The sequence below is a fragment of the Pongo pygmaeus genome, chromosome 1, assembly GCF_028885625.2.
Source record: "Pongo pygmaeus isolate AG05252 chromosome 1, NHGRI_mPonPyg2-v2.0_pri, whole genome shotgun sequence".
NCBI lineage: Eukaryota > Metazoa > Chordata > Mammalia > Primates > Hominidae > Pongo > Pongo pygmaeus.
Window position 1 is genome coordinate 84386260 of NC_072373.2, and position 26311 is coordinate 84412570.

The window sequence follows — 26311 nt, forward strand, 5'->3', positions numbered from 1 at the left end:
TGTGTTTTCTGGGTCTGTTTCTTTTGACTGGTTTTCCTCCTGATCATGAGTTATCTCTTCCTGCTTCTTTGCATGCCTGATAATTTTTTATTGGCTCCTGGACATTGTGGATTTTACTTTATTAGGTGATAGACTTTGTTGTATTACTTTGAATATTTCAAGAGTTTTGTTCTGGGACAAGATAAGTTATTTGGAATTGGTTTGATTCTTCTGAGGCTTTTATTTATTTATTTATTTATTTTATTTATTTATTTTGAGACGGAGTTCCCCTCTGTCGCCCAGGCTGGAGTGCAGAGGCGTGAGAGGCTTGCTTTTAAGCTTTGTTATGGCAGGCCCAGAGCAGCCACTAGCCTAGGGCTAATTTGACCCCATTATTGAGGAAATAGCCTTCTGAGGACCCTACACAATGCCCTATATTACAAGATCTTTCCACGCTGGCTGCTGGGAACCGAAACTATTTCCAGTCCTATATGAGGTCAAGGGATTTTTCCTGACTACTCCTTTCTGGTGGTTTTTCCCCTGGCCCTGGGTAGTTTCCTCATTGCTGAATACTGCAGATCAGTACTCAGCCTTCAAATCAAGGGGATTCTGCAAGTAGAATGATGTTTCTCCAGGAGCTGAGAGGGAGAGAAATGGGGAGATGTTGGTCATAAAGTACAAAGTTCCAGTTATGCAGGATGAATACATTCTGGAGATCTAATTGTATAGTATGGCTCCCATAGTTAATAATACAGTATTGCATACTTGACATTTGCTAGGAGAGGAGATCTTAAATGTTCTTACCACACACACAAGAAAATGGTAGCCATGTGAGGTAATCGATATGTTAATTAGCTTGATCATGGTAATCATTTTACATTATATATATGTATATCAAAACATCACAATGTACACCTTACATACATACAGTTTTTACTTGTCAGTTATACTGCAATAAAGCTGGGGGGAAATAGAGGGAGGAATCTCTTCAAATATCCATAATTCTCTTTTTAATAGTTACCTTCTTTCTGGCACTGCCCCACAAATTCTAGCTGCTTTGATCTTCCTAAACTCTGAATTCTCAGTTTAGGGAAACACCTGTGTTCTTTTTGTTTTTCCTGCTTTTAGGTAGAGAGCTGGGAAACTTAGAAGAGCTTACTTTGTTTCCCTTCTCTCAGAGATGACCGCCTATGCTACCTGTTGTCCAATGTTTGTAAATCATTGTTTCCTATATTTTGTCCAGTTTTCTAGTTGTTTAAGGCAGGAAGGAAAGTCTGGTTCCAGTTATTTCATCATGGTTGGAAGCAGAAGCTTCAATACCCACTTAAGATGAGAATATGGAGGACAGAGGAGAAGAGAATACCTCCCAGAAAGCACTGCCAGGGACTTAACATCATCTGGGTTTTCTCAAATCTCGATACTCTCCTTTAGCAACTTACAAGTCAGGCCCTCAGATTTGTTGAGGACGTAAACACACAGCTTAATCTTTTCCTTTATATCCTTTTTTCTTTTAAAAAAATTATTTATTTTTTTTGAGACAGGGCCTCACTATGTTGCCAAGGCTGGCATCAAACTCCTGGGCTCTGGTGATCCTCCTGCCTTAGCCCCCTGAGCAGCTGGGATTACTGGTGCATGTAACCATGCCCAGCTCCTTTCTATTCTCTTTTCTGCCACAATTCCAGGTGTCTATGGACATCCTTATAGTCGACCAATCCAGTAATAGCAGCTCCTACTTATTGAGCCCACTGTGGCAGATATTTTACGTATGTTGTCTTTTTTTTTTTTTTTTTTTTTTTTTTTTTTGAGATGGAGTCTTGCTCTGTCACCTGGGCTGGAGTACAGTGAGGCAATCTTGGCTCACTGTAACCACTGCCTTCCAGGTTCAATCAATTCTCCTGCCTCAGCCTCTGGGGTAGCTGGGATTACAGGCACCCGCCACCACCCCCAGCTAATTTTTGTATTTTTAGTAGAGTCAGGGTTTCACCATGTTGGCCAGGCTGGTCTCGAACTCCTGACCTCAAGTGATCCATCTGCCTCAGCCTCCCAAAGTGCTCGGATAACAAGTGTGAGCCACCATGCCCGGCCTACATATGTTGTCTTCTTACATTGCTCCTACCATTAGTTATAATTTTCTCTTTAAAAAAAAAAATAAGAAAACAGACACTGAGAAGGTTAAGCAACTTGTTCAAATTCATTTGTTGTTAAGGGACAGAGCCAAGATTTAAAAGTAGCCATTGCTCATCATATACCTTGTTAACTAGCTTTGCAATTCCTAGACATCCTTTACTGCAGCAGACTTCCCCTCCACTTCACTCCAACAATTCATTCCCATGAATTAATGTAATCACCACCTAAAGCTCTGAAATATTGAACAGAGAAATCTCTTTGAACACACATATCTTAGATGCTTCCACAACCTTAACTTTTCCCCATTCTTCTCTTTTGCTTTCTTTTTGAGATGGAGTTTCGCTCTTGTTGCCCAGGCTGGAGTGCAGTGGCACAATCTCGGCTCACTGCAACCTCCACCTCCCGGGTTCAAGTGATTCTCCTGCCTCAGCCTCCCAAGTAGCTGGGATTACAGGCATGTGCCACCACATCTGTCTAATTTTTTGTATTTCGTAGAGACAGGATTTCACCATGTTGGTCACACTGGTCTCGAACTCCTGACCTCAGGTGATCCACCCACCTGGGCCTCCCAAAGTGCTGGGAGTACATGCGTGAGGCACCGCCCCCGGCCTTTTTTTCTTTTATTGAAAACAAAGTTATCATTCAGTGTCTCAAGGGCCTTCAGGTCCTTTGTTCCTCTTTTTCTGCCCCATTACCCCATTAATCTTCAACCCTAGATGAATCCGAGCACCTGCGTGTTCTCCTCCTGGACCACTGAGTGAGGATGGAAAAAAATCTATTCAATATTCAACTCAGCACTGAGTACTGCTCAACAACCTTTTTACTAATTCTTAGTTAGCAAAGTTTGTTATCTCCCAGAAGTGCTGTTCCAAAACTTTATCTTCCTTTTTCTTTTCTCCTTATTTTCAGCAGGTGATTTTTCTTCCTACTTCACAGAGAAAACCAGCTCTCTTCCAGCCATGCTCCTTCACTTCCAAACATATATCTGTACTCATCTTTTCACCTTTTCTCTTTTTTGAGGAAAGAAAAACAGTATTTCTTCTCTTTACGTTTTTACTTGTCCTCTTGACCCCACTCTTTCTTGCTGCCTTTGGGACTTTGCATCAGTTATTTCTTATTTCTTTTTTTTTCCTCCAGAAAATTTAGTTTCCAAATACGTTGAGCAAAAATATATAACCCCAACAGCAACTCTTTCTCCTAAGGGGAGATCCTGCAATATATCTAGGGAAAGGGACATAAAGGTGAGAGGGTGGAGGACTTTGGGGTACATCCCAAACTTCCCCTAAAACTAAACACAGTTTGTTCTCTGCATTAACAACACAGGGATCCCCTGATCTCCTCCTACATGTTCTGAGGGGCTGAAGGCTCTGCTGTTCTTCCTTGAATGAGAGCCTGGGTCCATACCTCTCTGTAGGGGATGTCCAGAGGAAGAAGCGCCTACTACTCCTACAGTAATCCTGGCTAGTCCCTGCACCCCATTTTAGAGGTTCCCTGAGGGGTAGTGAGACATGAGGGGAAAGCACCTCTGGAGGCACGAGGGGAAGGCATCCATATCCAAGGTATCTAAGAGGGAGTTTATGCCTCAGTAGTGGCTCATGCTGAGGTGATGACCACGCTCTTCTTCTGAAGCCTTCTAGCCATGAAGAAAATGGCCAGCAGAAGTCAGAGAGAGCCAACCAAGATTCCTACACCGAGGCTCAGCATTTCACCTGTAGGATACAAGGATCCCACCTGGATGAAAAAAGCAAAGGTCATTGCTGGTTGAGAGGCTGAGGGGCTCAGTAGTTCTGTACCAGGACTTGGAGGGCCCCTCTTCTGTGGAGAACAATGTCTCCTGAAGCTTTTCCAGCTGTTCCATTGAAATCTGGGCCCTTGGACTGAAAACTGTCCAGGGCACCCTCTACTAGCAAGGGGAAGTTGTGAGCGAGCTATTGTAAAGGAAGAACTGCCCTAGCTGTCGGGGGAGCAGCTCTCTCACCGAGGTCTTCTGATCTTTATGCTTGATTTCATGCAAGTGACCCAGAATGCGTTCATAAGCTACATTCTTTTTTTTTTTTTTTTTTTTTTAAGTCTCGCTCTGTTGCCCAGGCTGGAGTACAGTGGTGCAATCTCAGCTCACTGCAACTTCCACCTCCCAGATTCAAGCGATTCTCCTCCTACCTCAGCCTCCCGGGTAAGCTGGGATTACAGGCGCCCACTACCACACTCGGCTAATTTTTGTATTTTTAACAGAGATGGGGTTTCACCATATTAGCCAGGCTGGCATAAGCTATATTCTTAGTCTCACTCACCTCAATTAGGATGCCCAGGACAGTCAGGCCCTGAGGCCTGTGAGCGGCCTCACTCAAAACTATCACAGGAATCAGAGTCATAATGTATGATGTGGAGCTCGGCAACTGTGGCTTCACTGTTGATCTGGTGTTCTGAGCCCCCTGGGGATCATCCTGACCCCAGTGCAGGTGTAGCTGGGTAGCTACATATTTTCTGGAAAGTCCACCTAGATACAGGATAGAGGGCAGAGACAGTTGCACTGTGTAGCTATTCTTGTGCAGGTCTAAAGGCTCAGTGCCAGGCCGGTCATATCCATGGGGCTGTAGAGCAGTCATCTAAGGGTCAATTGTCACACTGTCTGTCCGGATATCGAAGGGGGACTCTGTATTGTTTCCACACTCAGGGTAAAAGGCTGGCCACAGTGGTCCTGACTATGTGGGCACTCATGTGTCCAGTGTTGACCCTCGTCTGCAGCCAGGATCCAAATCACCTCTAGCAGGAGGATGAAGAACAACATGGTATCCCAGGAAGGGGCACAGGGGACTGGGAGTTTGGAGACTAGATGACTAGGGCAGGCAGAGAGAGAGAGAGACGGGGAGAGAGGCAGAGAGAGAGGTGAGTTCCTGGTGTTGAGTGTCTTTATCCCTTTTTTTGTTGCTGTCTCTGTGTCTCTGTGGGTTTCCAAGGGATTTGATTTTCAGTAGGGTACCATGGGTTTCTGGGTCCCCAGAACAAATCTCTTGCTGCTTCTCTCAGCCCTCTCTCTTCATCTCCCTCTGCAGTCTCCATTCCACTTGATGACCCAGTTATTTCTTATTCCTCTTGGATTTGCAAGTTCTCCCTCTTCCTGGCTCCTTTTTTCTTTTGGAAACTGTATTGCACCTTTCTTTCTTTGACTATCCTTTTGGAAAATATAGTTGTACGTTCAATGTATGCATTGCACCTCTGGTTCATTCCATAACTTATTATAGCCTGGCTTCTTCTCACCCTTCAACTGAAATTGCTCTATTTAAAGATACTAAAGATCCCCTACTTGCCAACTTTAATGATCTCTTCCCCATTTTACCCAATCTGATTCTTAAACAGCATTTCCTACAGAGTTTAATAAGTCACCTGAAAAAACAATGCTGAGCTCAAATAAGATTGAGAAACATCAGCTTGTATAACATTGAGCAGATTTCTTTACTGCAGCACTTATTTAAGTTCAAAATATGCTAATAATCATTGTGATTTCCAAAATGGGGATATTTTAAGTACAGTTTTCCAAACTTATTTATCAACAGAATCCTTTTTATATGGAGCATCTTGCAAAATTAGTGTTCTGAGAGTCATAACATGGGAAACAATGCTTAATTGTTTGGAATGTGGTCCAAGGACGCTTGCATCAGAATCACTTTGGATGCTGATTATTGATATAAAAAAAATCACCACGTCTTGCTATATCAGAAGCTCTTCTACCAGAAGCTGAAAGAGAACAGCCTTTCAAGGAATATGGAGAAGTTAACATGTGAGGATGTCAGAACAAGAACACAGAGGGTGCCTTCGTCCCTAATACTTTGGGGGCCACCATATTATCCCTGGACTACTTAGCATGGACCATTATATAATAGAGAAATAAATTTATTTCCTGTATATGCCGTTGCTATTTTTGCCTTCGATAATGCAGCTGATCTGAAAACTAATTAATTTAGAGATAAAAAGAGAATGTATGTTCTGACTAATCATGGTGAGTAGTCTCTGTTCTGTTCTTTATAATAAAGCATGGATTTCTCTGTTGTGATTTCTTCCTATTTAAGGTAAAAAGATAAGGTCTTCCTTCTTTTTTTCTTTTTTTTAAATTTCAATATCTTTTGAGGTACCAGTGGTTTTTGGTTACATGGATGAGGTGTATAGCGGTGAATTCTGAGATTTTAGTGTACCCATTACCCAAGCAGTGTACACTGTACCCAATATGTAGTCTTTTATCCCTCACCCGTCTCCCAACCTTCCCTCAGGGTCCCCAAAGTCCATTATATCACTCTGTATGTCTTTGTATCCTCATAGCTTAGCTGAATCAAGATATATTTTAAAGGTAAAAATGTTAACACTTGATAATGGATTGGATATGCGGCATTTAGAGATTGGATAGGTTGGGATTTTTTAAACGTTCTGAATTGTAATTTATGTCAGAAATTGTCCAAAGCACTTTCATTAAACTTCCGATTTCTCTATTGTGTTTTTCTGTGACTCAAGGTAAAGAAAAAATAAGGAAACTGGCTACATAAAACAACAGCTACTTATTAAGTTCTTACCATATGCCTGTGTATTCAGGTTTGTATACTCCTAACATCTAATTCAGTGCCTGGTGCAGAATGGGTTCTCAAAAAACATTGGAAAGGCAGATGAAAAACTGCCTACAAATTAGATTTCTCAATAGCAATTATAAACTAGAAGATAATGGAATATTACATTCAAAATTCTAAAAGAATGTTGTTTTCAACTTGAATACTATACTTATCTATGCACACCTAGATCATCAATCATATGTGAGAGAATGAATATTTTTCATCTGGGCAGTCTCAAATGATTTACCTTCCTTGTGCCCTTTCTCAGGAAGCTACTACTAGAAGACGTCTCTGTTAAAATAAGGGAGTATACCAAGAAAGAGGAAGACATGGAAACAGAGGATATTGGCAGGGCAGAGGCAAAGGGAATGCTTAGGATGACAGCAAAGACAAGTCCCAGGGCAAGAGTGGGGGAGCAGGTAGAGAGAACAAGCAATCCAGAGTAGATGACCAGGTTGGAAAACTTGAGTACAGGTATCTCCAAGGAAAACAAAACAAAAAGCCACATAAATTATCTCATAGGTTTGACCATATAGAAATTATATATTGACTTTGTTTTACCGAGCTGTCAGAGGGTGTGGAAGGACTTAGTCAAGTATTCATAAGAAAATTAGAAGCAATTGTGAACTGGAAACATAAAAAATTGTGCAAAAAAGAAAATATAATTAAAATAGACTACTTGGCTTAATGGTGATTAATATTTACAGTCATATAATAAAAAAACTCCCTGCATATCATGAATGAAGTAATTACATACCTTTGTCAAAATTTGTTGTACTGTCCCCTTAATATGAGTGCATTTTATTAATTGTAAACTATACCTCAAGACCTCTAGCCAAAAAAAGTCTGCCTGCTCTGTTGGACAAGACTATTTTTTTTTTTTTTTTTTCTAGAGATAGAGTCTCTCACTCTATCGTGCCCGGGCTGGAGTGCAGTGGCGCAACTTCAGCTCACTGCAAACTCCACCTCCCGGGTTCAAGCGATTCTCCTGCCTCAGCCTCCCAAGTAGCTGGGATTACAGGCACCCACCACCATGCTTGGCTAATTTATTGTATTTTTAGTAGAGACGGGGTTTTACCATATTGGCCAGGCTTGTCTCCAACTCCCAACCTCAGGTGATCCACCCGCTTCGGCTTCCCAGTGTGCTGGGATTACAGGCATGAGCCACCGCACCTGGCCTATTTTTTTTTTTAAGGCTACTTGCAAATTGGTATCAAAAAGTTTAAAAACAATTATATCTTTAGACCTAGCAATTCCACTTCTAGGATTCTGTCCTAAGAAAATAAACCATATGGGCAAATTCAGCTTGTAGGGGCGGCAAAACTCCACCTCTGTTCTCTTAGACTCCTGATTGGGCTGGAGAATTAAAATGACATAAAACAGATTAACAGGAGAAAGCATCCGAATTTTTTGTGTGTGTGTGTGCTGTTTCTTTTCTTTTCTTTTTTCTTTTTTTTGGTACAGAGTCTTACTCTGTCACCCAGGCTGGAGTGCAGTGGCTCGATCTCAGCTCACTGCAACCTCTGCCTCCTGGGTTCAAGCGATTCTCCTGCCTCAGCCTCCCAAGTAGCGGCAATTAAAGGCGCATACCACCACACCTGGCTAATTTTTGTATTTTTAGTAGAGACGGGATTTCACCATGTTGACCAGGCTGGTCTTGAACTCCTGACCTCAGGTGATCCACCCGCCTGGGCCTCCCAAAGTTCTGGGATTACAGGCATGAGCCACCGCGCCTGGCACAAATATATTTAATGCAGGTTTTAGGTAGCACACAAGAAAAGAAGCAGTTTGAGTCAGTTCCTTATATACTGAATTGGACAAAGAGTGGTAAGTTATGATGAAGCAACTAAATTATGTGGAAGGACTTAAAAGGTAAGAGTTATTTTAACAAGGTCTGTACAGAATTCTCTTGGTCTTGATTTCTTGTCCTTAAAGATAAGGATGTTGCTTCTTTCACATGGGAATTTCATCTTTTGCTTTAAAGGAACAGCACAAGGCCGGGCACAGTGGCTCATGCCTGTAATCCCAGCACTTTGGGAGGCCAATGTGGGCAGATGACTTGAGCCCAGGTGTTCAAGACCAGCCTAGGCAACATGGCAAGATCCTGTCTCTACAAAAAATACAAAAATTAGCTGGGTGTGATGGCACATGCCTGTAGTCCCAGCTACTTGGGAGGCTGAGGTGGGAGGATCGCTTGAGTCCAGAAGGTTGAGGCTGCAGTGAGCTATGATAGTGCCACTGCACTCCAGCCTGGGCAAAAGAGTAAGACCCTGTCTCAAAAAAGAAAAAAAAAAAAAAGAAGAAGAAACAGCACAAAGGTTAGAGTGATCTTTTTGCACCTGCTGTTTTTCTTTTTTTCTTTTTCTTTTTTTTTTTTTTTTTTTGAGTCAGGGTCTCACTCTATTGCTCAGGCTGGAGTGCAGTGGCACGATCATGGCTCACTGTAGCCTCAACCTCCTGAGCTCAAGTGATACTCTCACCTCAGCATCCCTGCTATTTTTCAAATGCCTTTAACTTAAATGGTATGCTAGAATGGCTTGGTTTTTTGTTTGTTTGTTTTTGAGCCAGTGTCTTGCTCTGTCATCCAAGCTGGAGTACAGTGGTGTGATCATGACTCACTGCAGCCTCGACCTCCCAGGCTCAAACCATCCTTCCACCTCAGCCTCCTGAGTAGCTGGGACCACAGTTATGCACCACCACACCTGGGTAATTTTTTATTGTTTACTTTATGTAGAGACAGGGTTTTGTTATTTTGCCAGGCTGGTTTCGAACTCCTGGCCTCAAGTGATCCTCCCGCCTTGGCCTCCCAAAGTGCTGGGATTACAGGTATAAGCCACTGCACCTGGCCTCTTTGTTTGAGTTTTTAAAGTTTTGGGTTTTTTTTAGAACTGGGGTCTCATTGTGTTGCCCAGGCTGGTCTCAAATTCCTAGGCTCAAGCGATCCTTCTCCCTCAGATCCTCTCACCTCAGCCTCCTGAGTAGCTGGGACTACAGGTGTGTGCCCAGAAAAAACACTGACACAACCACTGATATACATATCAGTATATACAGGTGATAACTCACACCTGTAATCTCAACACTTTGGGAGGCTGAAGCAGGAGGATTGCTTAAGCTCAGAAGTTCGAAACCAACCTGGGCAAGATGGTGAGACCCTGTCTCTAAAAAAAAAATAAATAAATAAAAAAATAAGAAAAATTAGGCATCCTGGTACATAACTGTCTTCCCAGGTACTCAGGAGGCTGAAGCAGTAGGATTGATTGATCCCAGGAGCTTGAGGCTGCAGTGAGCAGTGATCACACCACTGCACTCCAGCCTGGAAGACAGAGTGAGATCCTTTCCCAGAAAACAAAAATCATATCCTTTTTTAAAAAAAACCATCTGAATCTCTCATTTTTATATCTTATACATTTGGAAGAGTTGGAATAATTTCTATATAATGCTACTGTCTTAGATAACAGACAGATTCTAAATTTTTCTGTAAGGTCAGTAGCCTTTAGCCTCTAGCTGATTATCAACTCCAAGAACGAATTCCAAAGTCAATGACCCTGAATTTCATTTGAGAAAAACACGAAGGCACTGCAAACTATGAACATTGTTATTATAATAGCAATTGCATAGTGCTGTCTAATTTTTAGACCACTTTCACATACTCTGTTTCATATTACCTCAGGTTTACAAATTAAACCTATTTTTGAAAATATGAGTATTATAGCCTAAAAATCTGTTAAAAATGAAAAAGACTATAGATTATCCAAGCAGAGATGCCTAAGTAGCATAAGGGGACATCCTCATCAGCGCAGTGATTTCAAAGTCCTGGTTTGTAACATCTGACTGATGTGTTCATTCAACAAATATTCATTAAGGACCTAATCCTAGTGTCAGGCTGCCTAGATTAGGAAACCTGTTAGGTCTTCAGTGAGAAAATTACATTCTGTATATGAAGAATGTGAGGACACTCAGGCTTAAAATAAAATTCAATCTGTAAATTATTGTTAAGTGAAAGGCCCTGTTAAAATGGGCAGGAACAGGATTCTGAGTAATTTTTTCCTTTCTTTTTGTGTGGATGGTTTTCTGGCTCCCCACTGAAGGAGTTATAAGAGTAGTAAACATACTATTGTTCAGGAAATAAAAATAAATGTGGTGTGTATGTGTTTGATGTATTAATAGTTCTAGAGGACAGACTAAGAGCTGGTACTCCCTAAAGATCTTTTCTTTCTTTTCTTTCTTTCTTTTTTTTTTTTTTTGGAGACAGAGTCTTGCTCTGTCGCCCAGGCTGGAGTGCAATGTTGCAATCTTGGCTCACTGCAGCCTCTGCCTCCGGGTTCAAGAAATCCTCGCGCTTCAGCCCCCCAGCAGCTGGGACTAGAGGTGTGCGCCACCACACTTGCACACTTGGCTTTTTTTTTTTTTTTTTTTTTTTGTATTTTTAGTAGAGACGGGGGTCTCACCATGTTTCCCAGGCTGGTCTGGAACTCCTGAGCTCAGGCAATCCACCCGCCTCCGCCTCCCAAAGTGCTGGGATTACAGGTGTGAGCCACCGCATCCGGCATTTGCTTTTACATCCGGCATTAGCAGTCCAAGAAGAGTACTGCTAATGGTGAAACTAAGCCAAAGCAACAAATTGACAACTGGATGACCTGAGGGAGAGGCCAGTGAAGGACCGTGGATCACACAGTATGGGTTCCCAAGGACTTCTTCCTTTAGGAGACCTGGAGATGGCGGAAGGGGATCCAGTTGCTTTTCTTTTCCTCCTCTGGTTGTCTGGGGAAGGAAATGTGGAAAAGGAGGGGGCTTTAGTGGCACCCAAGTTTGGCTTTAAGCAAGTTGTGAGGCAGGCAGTTTCTCCTTGGATCTTCTACCCCTTTAGCAATGATTCCACTCCTTTTCTATCTCTTTTTATCCCCAAATCTGCCCTCCAGCACACACCCATCTAAGAGGTGTTTCTCTTTTGGCATTCCTTCTGCTCCTTGTGGCATCTTTGTCCCTTTGAATTTCACCCTGAACTTGTAAACTGGCCAGCATCCTCTGTGGCTTCTGGGCTGCCTACTGGGTAGTGCTGACAAACATCCTAAGAAGTTTACATGTCCTTTAAATCTCCCTAGAACCAGATTTCTGGGTTTCTGATAAGTATCCACCAACATAAGAGTGAATTTTGATAGCAACCTTCAATGGGGTCAACATCTCGACCTGGTGTAGTAAGAAGAAATTTACTTTGGACTTGCACAGAGCTGGACTCCAGCCTTAGCTCCTCTATAGGGAAGCTTTACGACCTTTCTATTAGTTTCCTCATCTGTACAATGGGGATGATAAAGCCTATCTTGCATGATTGTCACTGAGATATTTGACAAAGTGCCACATACTACCTCCTAGCTCAATCTGTGTTAGCTTCCTTTTCTTCTGTAGGGTTATTATGAGCATCATGTGAGAAATTAAATGTGAAAGGGCTCTGTAACCTATAAAGCTCCTTCTACATGTTGGATTTTGCTAATGAAAAATAATACATTAATAATCTAATAATAAGGGTGGAAGGAGGGAGAGGATCAGCAAAAATAACTAATGGGTACTAGGCTTAATACCTGGGTAATGAAATAATCTATACAACAAACCCCCATGACACAAGTTTACCTATGTAACAAATCTTTACATGTACCCCTGAATCTAAAAGTTAAAAATAATAATTTAATAATAAAAGCACAGATAGGTAAGAGGAACAGCTAGATATTTAACAGCTAGATATTTTGGAGGAGATCTGTTTTCTTTGGGGAAGGGTCTTACTCTGTTGCCCAGGCTGGAGCAGTGGTGCCATGATAGCTCACTCCAGTCTTGAACTCCTGGCCTCAAGCAATCCTCCACCTCAGTCTCTCGAGTAGTCAGGACTACATGCTTGTGCCACCATGCTCGGCTAATTTTAAAAATATTTTGTAGAGACAGGGTCTCACTATGTTGCCCAGGCTGGTCTTGAACTTCTGGCCTCAAGCGATCCTCCTGCCACGGTCTCCCAAAGTGTTGAGATTACAGGTGTGAGTCCTGTGCCTGGCCAGAGGTTTGTTAGTCTTATCATCTATGAATTAATTCAATAGACATCACAACCACATTTCCAAAACAAACATCAGGAATTATGATGTGACAAGTCAAAATGCATTGGTTGGAGACAGAATCTTTCAAATAGAAATTGTCCCATAAAATTTGAGACATATAGTTTCTGTACCTAAATGACCATTCAGTGATCTTGGAAATCTATAGTGCTGCTCGTCACCAACTCCTGATATGTTTCAGTTCTGTTTTCAATGGACAATAATAAAATAATATGTGAGTGTGGTCTTTGCTCTTCGTATTCTGTATGTTAGGCTTCTGTTTCTATCAATATTTGTCATTAATTTATTTATTTTGAGACAGGGTCTTGCTCTGTTGCCCAGGCCTGAGTGCAGTGGCACGATTATAGCTCACTGCAGCTTGGACCCCTGGGGCTCAGGGGATCCTCCCACCTTAGCCTCCCAAGTACCTGGGACCACAGGCGTGTGCCACCACACCTGGATAATTTTTTTTTTTTTTTTGAGTTTCACTCTTGTCACCCAGACTGGAGTGCAATGGCATAGTCTCGGCTCACTGCAACCCGTCTCCCGGGTTCAAGCGATTTTCCCACCTTAGCCTCCCAAGTAGCTGGGATTACAGGTGCCCGCCACCACACCCAGCTAATTTTTGTATTTTTAGTAGAGACGGGGTTTTACCATGTTGGCCAGGCTGGTCTTGAACTCCTGACCTCAGGTGATCTGCCCGCCTTGGCCTCCCAAAGTGCTGGGATTACAGGCGTGAGCCACCGCGCCCAGCCCAATCTTTATTTTTATTTTTATTTTTGTAGACACGGGATCTCTCTATGTTGCCCTCAAACTCCTGGGCTCAAGCGATCCTCCAGCCTTGGTGAGAGCCACAGCGCCCAGTCTCTCTTTAAGAATTTAAAAAGCAGTTTCAGATCACAATATCATCTATCCCGTTCACAGTCCCCTCGCTTTTTACTGTAACCCTTTAAAAAGCATTATACAGTTACAGAAACGGTGGTTTAGCAGTGAAGTAACCACCAAAAACTCTTGGCCTCCAATCCTCTGCCTTCGTCAGGCGATAGGATTAAGAATGGGATCCTAGGATGCTTACATGCAATGATGAACCCGAAAACGCTTGCAAAGTGCTACGCAAATATTGATCACAAAGAAGGAAGTCCTCTTCCCGCCTGGAGACTGTGTGGGGTAGGGCGGGGTGGTGGCGAGAATCTGGTGTCTTGCTCCACCCTCCTGGCGAGGGGAGGGCCTGACCTGGACCGCGGAGGAATCGAGTGACTGCCCCTAAAATCTCCTAGAACCGATTTCCGCGGCCCCGCCCCTCCCGCGGCCCCGCCCCTCCCGCGGCCCCGCCCCTCCCGCGGCCCGGCCCGGCCCCGCCCCGCCCCGCCCGCGGCCCATCAGCCTCTGCCGCTGAGCCGCGTCCGCCGCTCATGTTTCTCCGAGCAGGCCTGGCCGCGCTCTCCCCGCTTCTTCGCAGTCTTCGGCCCTCTTCTGTCGCCGCCATGAGCACTGGCACCTTCGTCGTGTCGCAGCCGCTCAATTACCGCGGCGGGGCCCGCGTGGAGCCGGCGGACGCCTCCGGCACCGAGAAAGCTTTCGAGCCAGCAACCGGTAACTGCACCGAGCCGGGGAGGCTGGGGCGCCCTGGGGCCGGGTGCGCGGATTTCCCGGCCAGCCCGTGTTTCCTGTGTTCTGCAGGGTTGACTTGAGCACAGACAGTGACAGTGGAGGGTCTAAGGTTGTGTGTGTAGGAAGCTAGCGATTCTGGGGCAACGCGAGTGCCTCTGGGCAGGGATGGGAAGGGAGGTAAAGAAAAGCTGATGAGTTGCGTGGTAGGATCGTGAGGCCAGAACAGAGTTCGCAAAGTCCTAGTGGGGGAAGTCGTGCCTCTGTTAACTTGCTTTTTTGTTTTGTTTTTGTTTGTTTGTTGTTGTTGTTGTTTTTTGTTTGTTTTGAGACAGGGTCTCACTCTGTCGCCCAGGCTGGAGTGCAGGGGCACGATCTCAGAGCTCACTGCGTCCTCGACCTTACGGGCTCAAGTGCTTCTCCGGCCTCAGCCTCCCTAGTAGCTGGGATTACAGGCTCCCACCACCACGTCCGGCTAATTTTTGTATTTTTAGTAGAGACGGGGTTTCAGCATGTTACTCAGGCTGGTCTCGAACTCCTGAGCTTAGGTGATCCTCCCGCCTCAGCCTCCCAAAGTGCTGGGATTACAGCCGTGAGCCACCGCGCCCAGCCAGCTGTTCCCCCTTTTAAAGTTAGGACTGATGTATTATTGTCTTCAAATGTGTGCATAGGAGAGGAATTCTAAAAGAACGGGGCGGGGTTGTGGGGAAGATAATCATTTGTGCTGGGAATGAATGAGCGCTCACAGATAGTTTCTAATGACTACGAATGAGGACTTTGTCTCCACATTCTAATATTAAAATATTTCTGCACACTAATCAGAATTGGGAAAGGAAAAAACCCCACCTTTATTCAGTACTTTCTTCCCCAGCTTTATTGAAGTATAATTAACAAATAAAAATTGTATATACTTAAGGTGTAAAACGTGTTGTAATGTATGTATACCTTGCAAAATGATTACCACGGTCAATCTAATTATCCATTGCTTCTACATAGTTAATGGCTTTTTTTGGATAGTGAAATATTTAAGATCTATTCTTTTAGCAAATTTCAAGTATATGATGCAGTATTGGTAACCATAGTCACCATGGTCTACCTGAGCTCTCCACAATTTATTCATCTTGCTGAAATAAAACTTTTTAATCCAGTGCTTAATGTGTGCTAAGCACTGTGCTAGGCACTGGATTTACTCTGGGAACTCTGAAGGTCACAGAGATAAGGAAGAAGAAGCTTTTTGTTTTGGTTTTGTGTTGTGTTTATTTTGCTGGGTTTTATGGAATAAATGTGGGGAGAAAAATGTAAATATTTTGTGTAAAATGCAGCCAGAACAATAAAACTGATTTACAGGGGACTGGAGAATTTAGTATTTGACCATCCACACTAAACCGCAGAGCAGTGACTTGGCAGAACCAGAAGGCATTATCACATCTCTTCTTTTATTTTATTGTATTATTATTATACTTTAAGTTTTAGGGTACACGTGCACAATGTGCAGGTTAGTTACATATATATACATGTGCCATGCTGGTGTGCTGCACCCATTAACTCGTCATTTAGCATTAGGTATATCTCCTAAAGCTATCCCTCCCCACTCCCACATCTCTTCTTTATATAGGAGGAAACAGCTTCTCTACGCCTGACCTAATCCTGATACAAAAGAAAGAAAAATTGCTCTTTGTTTTAATTGCCTACGGTGTGTGTGATCCCCAGCCACCACATTTACCAGCTGGCTATTCAAGTTTGTAACAGAAATTGCAGATTTGTGAAATCTCCCTGGAAAGAGTCCCAGGAGTTCTTGTGAAGAGGATTTGCTGAGTTGGCAAACTTAAAGAATTCTTGTTGGTAGAGGCAGTACAGTCCTTGGGATACGGGCCTGGAAAAACGGATTGTTTCATAATTTGCACCAGAATAGGGAGAGGGAATAAAGGTGGAATAAGAAAAGGAAATCTTGGATTTTCTGAGGAAAAAAATGTTTTTTAGGGATGCCTTATCCTGATATTACTGCTTATTAACTATATTTATCAAGTATCAAGTAGTATGATATAACCTACATAGAATATAGACAAGGGATTTACAGTCAGAGTTTATAACCCAGTAGACTGATTACTTTTGACTTTCATTTTACAAGACCCCTGAGATTCTGAGATAATGTTTAAGAGTGTTGCAAAACTTAATCGGAAGTTAATGTTAGTCAACTCAACTGTAAAATAGTAGAGGGCAGGGGTTCTTAACCCTAAATCCATGATGAGTTTAGGGCAGGGGACATGACATTCCTGTAATTCTGTTATATGTTTAAGTACATTTTTCTGGAGAGTGGTCTGCAACTTTTATCAGACTCCTAAAAGGTGTCAATGACCGCAAAATATAGTTAAGAACTGCTAGGCCGGGTGCGGGGGCTCATGCCTGTAATCCTAGCACTTTGGGAGGCAGAGGTGGGTGAAATACTTGAGGTCAGGAGTGCAAGACCAGCCTGGCCAACATGATGAAACCCTGTCTCTACTAAAAATACAAAAATTAGCTGTGTGTGGTGGCAGGCGCCTGTAATCCCAGTTACTCAAGAGGCTGAGGCAGGAGAATTGCTGGAACCCGGGAGGCGAAAGTTGCAGTGAGCCAAGATCGTGCCATTGCACTCCAGCCTGGGCAACAAGAGGGAGACTCTGTCTTAAAAAACAAAACAAAAAAAAAACCAAAAAAACCTGCTAGTATAGAGGTGGTCACTAAATCAAACCATACTTAAAAACAAGAAGTTACGGTAGCTCACGCCTGTAATTCCGGCACTTCGGGAGGCCAAGGCGGGCAGATCACGAGGTCAGGAGATCGAGACCATCCTGGTCAACATGGTGAAACCCGGTCTCTACTAAAAAATACAAAAAATTAGCTGGGCGTAGTGGCGTGCACTGGTAGTCCCAGCTACTCAGGAGGCTGAGGCAGGGGAATCACTTGAACTCAGGAGGCGGTGGTTGCAGTGAGCCGAGATCGCGCCACTGCACTCCAGCCTGGGTGACAGAGCAAGACTCCATCTCAAAAAAAAAAAAAAAAAAGACAGGAATACTACTAAGAGAATATTGATAGATAATATTTTATTTAAATATGTGGCAACAATTTGAGTTAAAACTGATGTTTCCTCTCTTTATAGGCCGAGTGATAGCTACTTTCACATGTTCAGGAGAAAAGGAAGTAAATTTGGCTGTTCAAAATGCAAAGGCTGCTTTTAAAATATGGAGTCAAAAATCTGGCATGGAGCGTTGCCGAATCCTTTTGGAGGCTGCCAGGATAATAAGGGTATGTTCCAATTTATTCCCTTCCAGAAAACTCAGACATTGCTCTGAGGGTTCTTTGTGATGTTTGCAGTTCGACTTTGATGCAACATTAGGCCATAACGTTTTTATAAAATGGAAAAACATTTCCACATGCTCACCTTAGTATAGAAAACAAGTTTTTATTCAGTACTTCGCATCTGGATCTTGGCTCTTGGACATCTCCTTTGGCAGGTTTTCATGTTTGTAAAGCTTTGTTTTGAATTATAATGCACTCTTTATAGCTCATCTTCCTTTTCTTTTTTATTATTTATTTTTATTTTTTGAGAAGGAGTCTTGCTCTGTTGCCCAGGCTGGAGTGCAGTGGAGTGATCTCAGCTCACTGCAACCTTTGCCTCCCGGGCTCAAGCAATTCTGCCTCAGCTTCCCAAGTAGCTGGGACTGCAGGTGCATGCCACCATGCCTGGCTAATTTTTGTATTTTTTGTAGAGATGGATTTCACCATGTTGGCCAGGCTGGTCTTGAACTCCTGACCTCAAGTGATCCACCCATGTCAGCCTTACAAAGTGCTGGGATTACAGGTGTGAGCCACCGTGCCCAGCCTTCCTTTCTTTTTAAACCATGTTGTTTACTTGTTTCCTTTTTGTTCTTTATTTTGATGATTCTCAAGTCTACCTTTCTTTTTCAGATTTGTTTTCAGATAGGGTTTTAAGTATTGTTACTTTAATTGGGAAGATTTCTTAGATTTGTAGATGTTCTCTTTAAAAATGAGAGTTAAACTTTTTTTTTTACATCATAAATACATACAATTTTTATTTGTCAACTAAAAAAAAATTTTAAAAACAAGTATTTAATGCTCATCGCAAAACATAAAAAGCCTGCAATGCAAAGGGTTTCTGTGGTGTAGTAGTTACCACGCTGGCCTAACACATGGAAGGTCCTCTATTTGAAACTCGACGGAAACAAAGGTTTCTTTTGTCTCCCAGAATCTGACCAGGCTGCCTCTTCCTGGGAGTCCAGAGCTGCAAGGAACAAGTGATAATCCTGCCTCTTTTTTTTTTTTTTTTTTTTTTTTAATACTTTAAGTTCTAGGGTACATGTACACAACATGCAGGTTTGATACATAGGTATACAGGTGCCATGTTGGTTTGCTGCACCCATCAACTCATCATTTACATTAGGTATTTCTCCTAATGCTATCCCTCCCCCAGCCCCCCACCCCCTACCGCCCCAGTGTGTGATGTTCCCCACCCTGTGTCCAAGTGATCTCATTGTTTAATTCCCACCTATGAATGAGAACATGCAGTGTTTGGTTTTCTGTCCTTGTGATAGTTTGCTCAGAATGATGGTTTCCAGCTTCATCCATGTCCCTGCAAAGGACATGAACTCATCATTTTTTATGGCTGCATAGTGTTCCATGGTGTATATGTGCCACATTTTCTTAATCCAGTCTATCATTGATGGGCATTTGGGTTGGTTCCAAGTCTTTGCTATTGTGAATAGTGCTGCAATAAACATACGTGTGCATATGTCTTTTTTTTTTTAATTATACTTTAAGTTCTAGGGTACATGTGCACAATGTGCAGGTTTGTTACATATGTATACATGTGCCCTGTTGGGTTGCTGCACCCATCAACTCATCATTTACATTACGTATTTCTCCCAGTGCTTTTTCTCCCCTCTTCCCCCACCCCACAACAGGCCCCGGTGTGTGATGCTCCCCACCCTGTGTCCAAGTGTTCTCGCTGTTCGGCTCCCACCTATGAGTGAGAACATGCAGTGTTTGGTTTTCTGTCCTTGTGATAGTTTGTTCAGAATGATGGTTTCCAGCTTCATCCATGTCCCTACAAAGGACATGAACTCATCCTTTTTTATGGATGCATAGTATTCCATGGTGTATATGTGCTACATTTTCTTAATCCAGTCTATCATTGATGGGCATTTGGGTTGGTTCCAAGTCTTTGCTATTGTGAATAGTGCTGCAATAAACATATGTGTGCATGTGTGTTTATAGTAGCATGATTTATAATCCTTTGGGTGTATACCCAGTAATGGGATCACTGGGTCAAATGGTATTTCTAGTTCTAGATATCTGAGGAATCGCCACACTATCTTTCACAATGGTTGAACTAGTTTACACTCCCACCAACAGTGTAAAAGTGTTCCTATTTCTCCACATCCTCTCCAGCACCTGTTGTTTCCTGACTTTAATGATAGCCATTCTAACTGGTGTGAGATGGTATCTCATTATGGTTTTGATTTGCATTTCTCTGATAGCCAGTGATGATGAGCATTTTTTCATGTGTCTTTTGGCTGCATACATGTGTTCTTTTGAGAAGTGTCTGTTCATATCCTTTGCCCACTTGTTGATGGGGTTGTTTGATGTTTTCTTGTAAATTTGTTTAAGTTCATTGTAGATTCTGGATATTAGCCCTTTGTCAGATGGGTAGATTACAGAAATTTTCTCCCATTCTGTAGGTTGCCTGTTCACTCTGATGGTAGTTTCTTTTGCTGTGCAGAAACTCTTTAGTTTAATTAGATCCCATTTGTCTATTTTGGCTTTTGTTGCCATTGCTTTTGGTGTTTTAGTCATGAAGTCCTTGCCCATGCCTATGTCCTGAATGGTATTGCTTAGGTTTTCTTCTAGGGTTTTTATGGTTTTAAGTCTAACATTTAAGTCTTAATGCATCTTGAATTAATTTTTGTATAAGGTGTAAGGAAGGGATCCAGTTTTGGCTTTCTACCTATGGCTAGCCAGTTTTCCCAGCACCATTTATTAAATAGGGAATCCTTTCCTCATTTCTTGTTTTTGTCAGGTTTGTCAAAGATCAGATGGTTGTAGATGTATGGTATTATTTCTGAGGGCTCCATTCTGTTCCATTGTTCTATATCTCTGTTTTGGTAGCAGTACCATGCTGTTTTGGTTACTGTAGCCTTGTAGTATAGTTTTAAGTCAGGTAGCGTGATGCCTCCAGCTTTGTTCTTTTGGCTTAGGATTGTCTTGGCAATGCAGACTCTTTTTTGGTTGCATATGAACTTTAAAGTAGTTTTTTCTAATTCTGTGAAGAAAGTCATTGGTAGCTTGATGGGGATGGCATTAAATCTATAAATTACCTTGGGCAGTATGGCCATTTTTGCTATATTGATTCTTCCTACCCATGAGCATGGAATGTTCTTCTGTTTGTTTGTGTCCTCTTTTATTTCATTGAGCAGTGGTTTGTGGTTCTCCTTGAAGAGGTCCTTCACATCCCTTGTAAGTTGGATTCCTAAGTATTTTATTCTCTTTGAAGCAATTGTAAATGGGTGTTCACTCATGATTTGGCTCTCTGTTTGTCTGTTATTGGTGTGTAGGAATGTATAGGTGATTTTTGCACATTGATTTTATATCCTGAGACTTTGCTGAAGTAGCTTATCAGCTTAAGGAGATTTTGGGCTGAGACAATGGGGTTTTCTAAATATACAATCATGTCATCTGCAAACAGGGACAATTTGACTTTCTTCTAATTGAATACCCTTTATTTCTTTCTCCTGCCTGATTGCCCTGGCCAGAACTTCCAACACTATGTTGAATAGGAGTGGTGAGAGAGGGCATCCCTGTCTTGTGCCAGTTTTCAAAGGGAATGCTTCCAGTTTTTGCCCATTCAGTATGATATTGGCTGTGGATTTGTCATAAATAGCTCTTATTATTTTGAGATACGTCTCATCAATACCTAGTATATTGAGAGTTTTTAGCATGAAGGCTGTTGAATTTTGTCAAAGGCCTTTTCTGCATCTGTTGAGATAATCGTGGTTTTTGTCTTTGGTTCTGTTTATATGGTGGATTATGTTTATTGATTTGTGTATGTTGAACCAGCCTTGCATCCCAGGGATGAAGCCAACTCGATGATGGTGGATAAGCTTTTTGACGTGCTACCGGATTTGGTTTGCCAGTATTTTATTGAGGATTTTTGCATTGTTGTTCATCAGGGATATTGGTCTAAAATTCTCTTTTTTTGTTATGTCTCTGCTAGGCTTTGGTATCAGGATGATGCTGGCCTCATAAAATGAGTTAGGGAGGATTCCCTCTTTTTCTGATGATTGGAATAGTTTCAGAAGGAATAGTACCAGCTCATATTTGTACCTCTGGTAGAATTCAAGGTTTATAGCTTCTTTGCGATGGGTTCAAACATCATCCTTTAGCTCAGAGAAGTTTGTTATTACCGATCTTCTGAAGCCTACTTCTGTCACTTGTCAAAGTCATTCTCCGTCCAGCTTTGTTCCATTGCTGGTGAGGAGCTGCGATCCTTTGGAGGAGAAGAGACGCTCTGGTTTTTAGAATTTTCAGCTTTTCTGTTCTGGTTTTTCCCCATCTTTGTGGTTTTATCTACCTTTGGTTTTTGATGATGGTGACCTACATATGGGGTTTTGGTGTGGATGTCCTTTTTGTTGATGATGCTATTCCTTTCTGTTTGTTAGTTTTCCAGTAGTCAGGACCCTCAGCTGCAGGTCTGTTGGAGTTTGCTGGAGACCCTGTTTGCCTGGGTATCACCAGCGGAGGCTGCAGACCCTGTTTGCCTGGGTATCACCAGCGGAGGCTGCAGAACAGCAAATATTGCAGAACAGCAAATGTTGCTGCCTGATCCTTCCTCTGGAAGCTTTGTCCCAGAAGGGCACCCGCCTGTATGAGGTGTCAGTCGGCCTCTACTGGGAGGTGTCTCCCAGTTAGGCTACTTGGGGGTCAGGGACCCACTTGAGGAGGCAGTCTGTCCATTCTCAGATCTCAAACTCCATGCTGGGAGAACCACTACTCTCTTCAAAGCTGTCAGACAGGGACGTTTAAGTCTACATAAGTTTCTGCTGCCTTTTGTTCAGCTATGCCCTGCCCCCGGAGGTGCAGTTTACAAAGGCCGGCAGGCCTCCTTGAGCTGTGGTGGGCTCTACCCAGTTCGAGCTTCCTGGCTGCTTTGTTTACCTAGTCAAGCCTCAGGAATGGCAGACACCCTTCCCCTAGCTTCGCTGCCACCTTCGCAGTTCCATCTTGGACTGCTGTGATAGCAGTGAGCAAGGCTCCGTGGGTGTGGGACCCGCCGAGCCAGCCGTGGGATGTAATCTCCTGGTGTGCCGTTTGCTAAGACTGTTGGAAAAGCGTAGTATTAGGGTGGGAGTGTCCCGATTTTCCAGGTACCTTCTGTCACGGCTTCCCTTGGCTAGGAAAGGGAATTCCCTGACCCCTTGTGCTTCCCGAGTGAACCAGTCCCAATGAGATGAACCCGGTACCTCAGTTGGAAATGCAGAAATCACCCGTCTTCTGCATTGATCACGCTGGGAGATGCAGATCGGAGCTGTTACTGTTCGGCCATCTTGATTCTGGACTCTGATAGTTAAACTTTTTATAGTCTTAAAGATCAGAAGTACCAGATGTTCATTATAGAAAGAAAATTCAGAAGAAAATACATCAAAATAAGAATCATGGATAGCTGAGTGGTAGGTCTATGGTGACTTTTTGTCATAAGTGTGTTAAGTCAGAAACTGTGACGGGTCTGAGAGTTTCCCTATTTTCAAGAGTGTGTGTGTATATGTGTATATATTACATACATATACATATAAAACACATATAATATACATGTACGTATAATTATACACATATAAGCTATGTTATACACATATAATTATCTATATAATATACATATAATCTATATTATATTTGTAAATTATACAATTATGTGTAATATATGTATATTATATACATATATATATTCTGGCAAGAGACATGAGGCTTTTTGGATCACAGAGAAGGATGGTTTATTACAGCAAAATGCAGCAGCCATAGCAGTACCTTAGCACTAGTTTCTGTTTATTTATTATTATTTTTTTTGTGATGGAGTCTTTCTCTGTCGCCCAGGCTGGAGTGCAGTAGCATGATCTCAGCTCACTGCAACGTCCGCCTCCTGGGTTCAAGTGATTCTCCTGCCTCAGCCTCCCGAGTAGCTGGGATTACAGATGAGTGCCACCATGCCTGGCTAATTTTTGTATTTTTAGTAGAGATGGGGTTTTACCATGTTGGCCAGGCTGATCTCAAACTGCTGACCTCCAGTGATCTGCCCACCTCAGCTTCCCAAAGTGCTGGGATTACAGGTGTGAGCCACTGCGCCCCGCCAGCCCAGCATTTCTTATAGTGCAGGTCTGTTGGTACTCTTTCAGATTCTGTATGTCTAAAAAAGTCTTTTTTTTGCATTAATTTTTGAATGAATTGTAGGTATATAGTTTTTTCTTTCAGTACTTTAAAGATGTTGCTCCACTGTCTTCTGATTTGTATTATTTCAGAAGAGAAATTTACTGTCATTTTTATTTTTGTATCTTTGTATGTAATGTACTCCCTCTCCCCCCACCCCTGGCTGTTTTAAGATTTTTCTCCTTATCACTGGTTTTAAGCAATTTGATTATGATGTCTTTTGGTGCAGTTTTCTTCATATGTATTTTCCCTGAGGTTTATTGATCTTCTTGGATCTGTAAATTTGTTTCATTTGGAAGAAAAATTTGGCCATCATTTCTTTAGATTTTTTTTGCCCCCTCTTCCATCTCTTCTCCTTCAGGGCCTCCAATTACAAATATATTGGGCTGCCTGAAGCTATCCCACGTCACTGATGCTCAGTTCCTTTTCCAGTTTTTGGGTGTGTTTATGGGTTTTTTTCTCCTTCTGAGCCTTCCCTCCCACCCCCTGCGTGTGTGTGTTTTGTTTTCAGGTAATTTCTATTGTTACGACTCAAGTTCATTGGTCTTCTATAGTATTTTATCTGCTGTTAATCTCATCCAGTGTATTTTCATCTCTAGATTAATTTGGGTCTTTTATATATGTGTTCTATGGCTCTCCTTAACATGCTTATGTTTTTCTGTGCCTTCTTGAACATATGGAGTATATCTATTGTAACTTAATGTTCTTGTCTACTAGTTCTGTTGTGTTATTTCTGAATGTGTTTCTGTTGGTTAGTTTCGCTTCCTGGTTAAATGTTGTGGTTTTCTTCTTTTTGCATGCCTGGTAGTTTTTGATCACTAGACATATGATCTCTAGTGAATCACTAGTGCATATTATATTGCTGGGTGCTGGATAGTCTTGTACTTCAAAAAATATTCTTGAGCTTTTTTCTGGGGCACAGTGAAGTTACTTGGAATCAGTTTGATCCTTGGAAGTTTTGCTTTTAGATCAGCAAATTTTGCCGTTATTCAATACCCTTCTGACTGCTTAACCCTGTGATCTGGGTGTTAATGAGGTTTTCTCACCATGGCTGGTGGGAACATGAACTATACCTGGCCCTGTGTAAATTCTGGGGCTTTTTTTTTTTTTTTTTTAAACCTTTTCTTCTTGGGTAGTCCTTTTCCCAGTCTTGGGTAGTTTTCTCACACTGGTACTCAAAGGGGAATCTGCAGATTTCTGGGGTTCTCTGTCTGTGCAGCTCTTTCCACACTCAGTCTTGAAGAACTGTAGCCACTCAATGTTCGCTAAATTCCCAACCTCTCTTCTCAACTCATGTGTCTGCCAGGTGCCACCTAACTTCCTCCTCCCTGCTCTGTGGCCTGAAAACTTTCTCTAGGCAGTAGGCTGCAGCAATTGTAGGGCTCACCTTACTGGTTCCCTCCTCCAGGGACCACTGCCTTGAGTTGCCTAATGTTTGATGTCTGAAAATGGTTCATGTATTTTATCTGGTGTTTTTAGTTGTTTAAGGTGGGAGAGTGAATCTGGTCCCTGTTACTCCATCTTGGCTGGAAGCTCATTGATTCCTAGTGGAAATCAACATTTTTTTTCCATATTTTCTCATTTTTACTTTGAATCCTTTGGTACTTTTACCAGATTGTACAGATCTTGTCTGTGAAACCCAGTCATTTTTCAGTTGGAGACCCCTTGTGAAGTAGCTATCATTTGGATTAAAAGGAGAGGGAGAATGTTACTTAAAACGATGACAAAACTATCTAAATAAAGAAGAGATTGTGTATGTAGGTTATCTTCTTGCCTCCAGCCCTGGCCCAGGTTGGTTTGTCTTGTATAGTGCCACCAGAGTGGTCCTCCTACAGAAGCACATTTGATCATGGTACATCCCTGGGTAAAACTGGCCATGGTCCCCCTCCTTAACATGGCCCTCAGGCCCTGTTTCTCCAGCCTCGTCTTTTCTCTTCACACACCGTAAGACCCAGCTCTCCTGCACTACTGGTCCTTCCTCCTTTACCATGTGTATACTCTCACACCTCATGCTTTTACAATGCCATGACGCTGAGTTTGGTGCTATTCTTTTGTTTTTCTTGCCTCTTGTGCTTACTTGTTTAGCATTTAGTGGGCTGTACTGTAATTTATCCCTCTCTCCCTCCATTTTTTCCTTCTGGGCAAGGTGATTTTTATACATAATTATATTATCAAAAGCATCTTGAGATGTATATAGCTATTTTACCTATTTGAGAAATGAGAAAATGCTCAAAAAGGTTAAATAGCTTGTCTTAGATCATATAACTAGTAAGTGTAAGAGCTAGTCTATTGGGCATCAAAGCTAGACATTAAGGCCTACTGAGGGGTTCGAAGTGAAAGGGAGAAGTGAGGGACCTACCCTTGGCTTCTAATCTTTCATCCCAGTGGACACTTGGTCAAGTCATATTGTAAAGCAGGGTGATATAGAGGAGGAACAGGGTTCCTAAGAAATACGTGTAG

At 42.4% G+C, this 26311-nt stretch overlaps 1 protein-coding gene and 1 pseudogene across 1 annotated transcript in view; one reads left to right on the forward strand and one right to left on the reverse strand.

The window, feature by feature from the left end:
* Window positions 1-3681: 3681 nt before the first annotated feature.
* Window positions 3682-5176, reverse strand: LOC129033462 (carbonic anhydrase 14-like; annotated as a pseudogene).
* Window positions 5177-14103: 8927 nt separating this feature from the next.
* Window positions 14104-26311, forward strand: part of ALDH9A1 (aldehyde dehydrogenase 9 family member A1) — a 34990-nt gene continuing 22782 nt past the window's right edge. Inside the window, exons 1-2 of the mRNA XM_054482089.2 lie at window positions 14104-14368; window positions 17520-17665. Coding sequence (XP_054338064.1) covers window positions 14188-14368; window positions 17520-17665 — 327 coding nt within the window. The 5' untranslated portion in view covers window positions 14104-14187. The remainder of the gene's footprint in view (window positions 14369-17519; window positions 17666-26311) is intronic.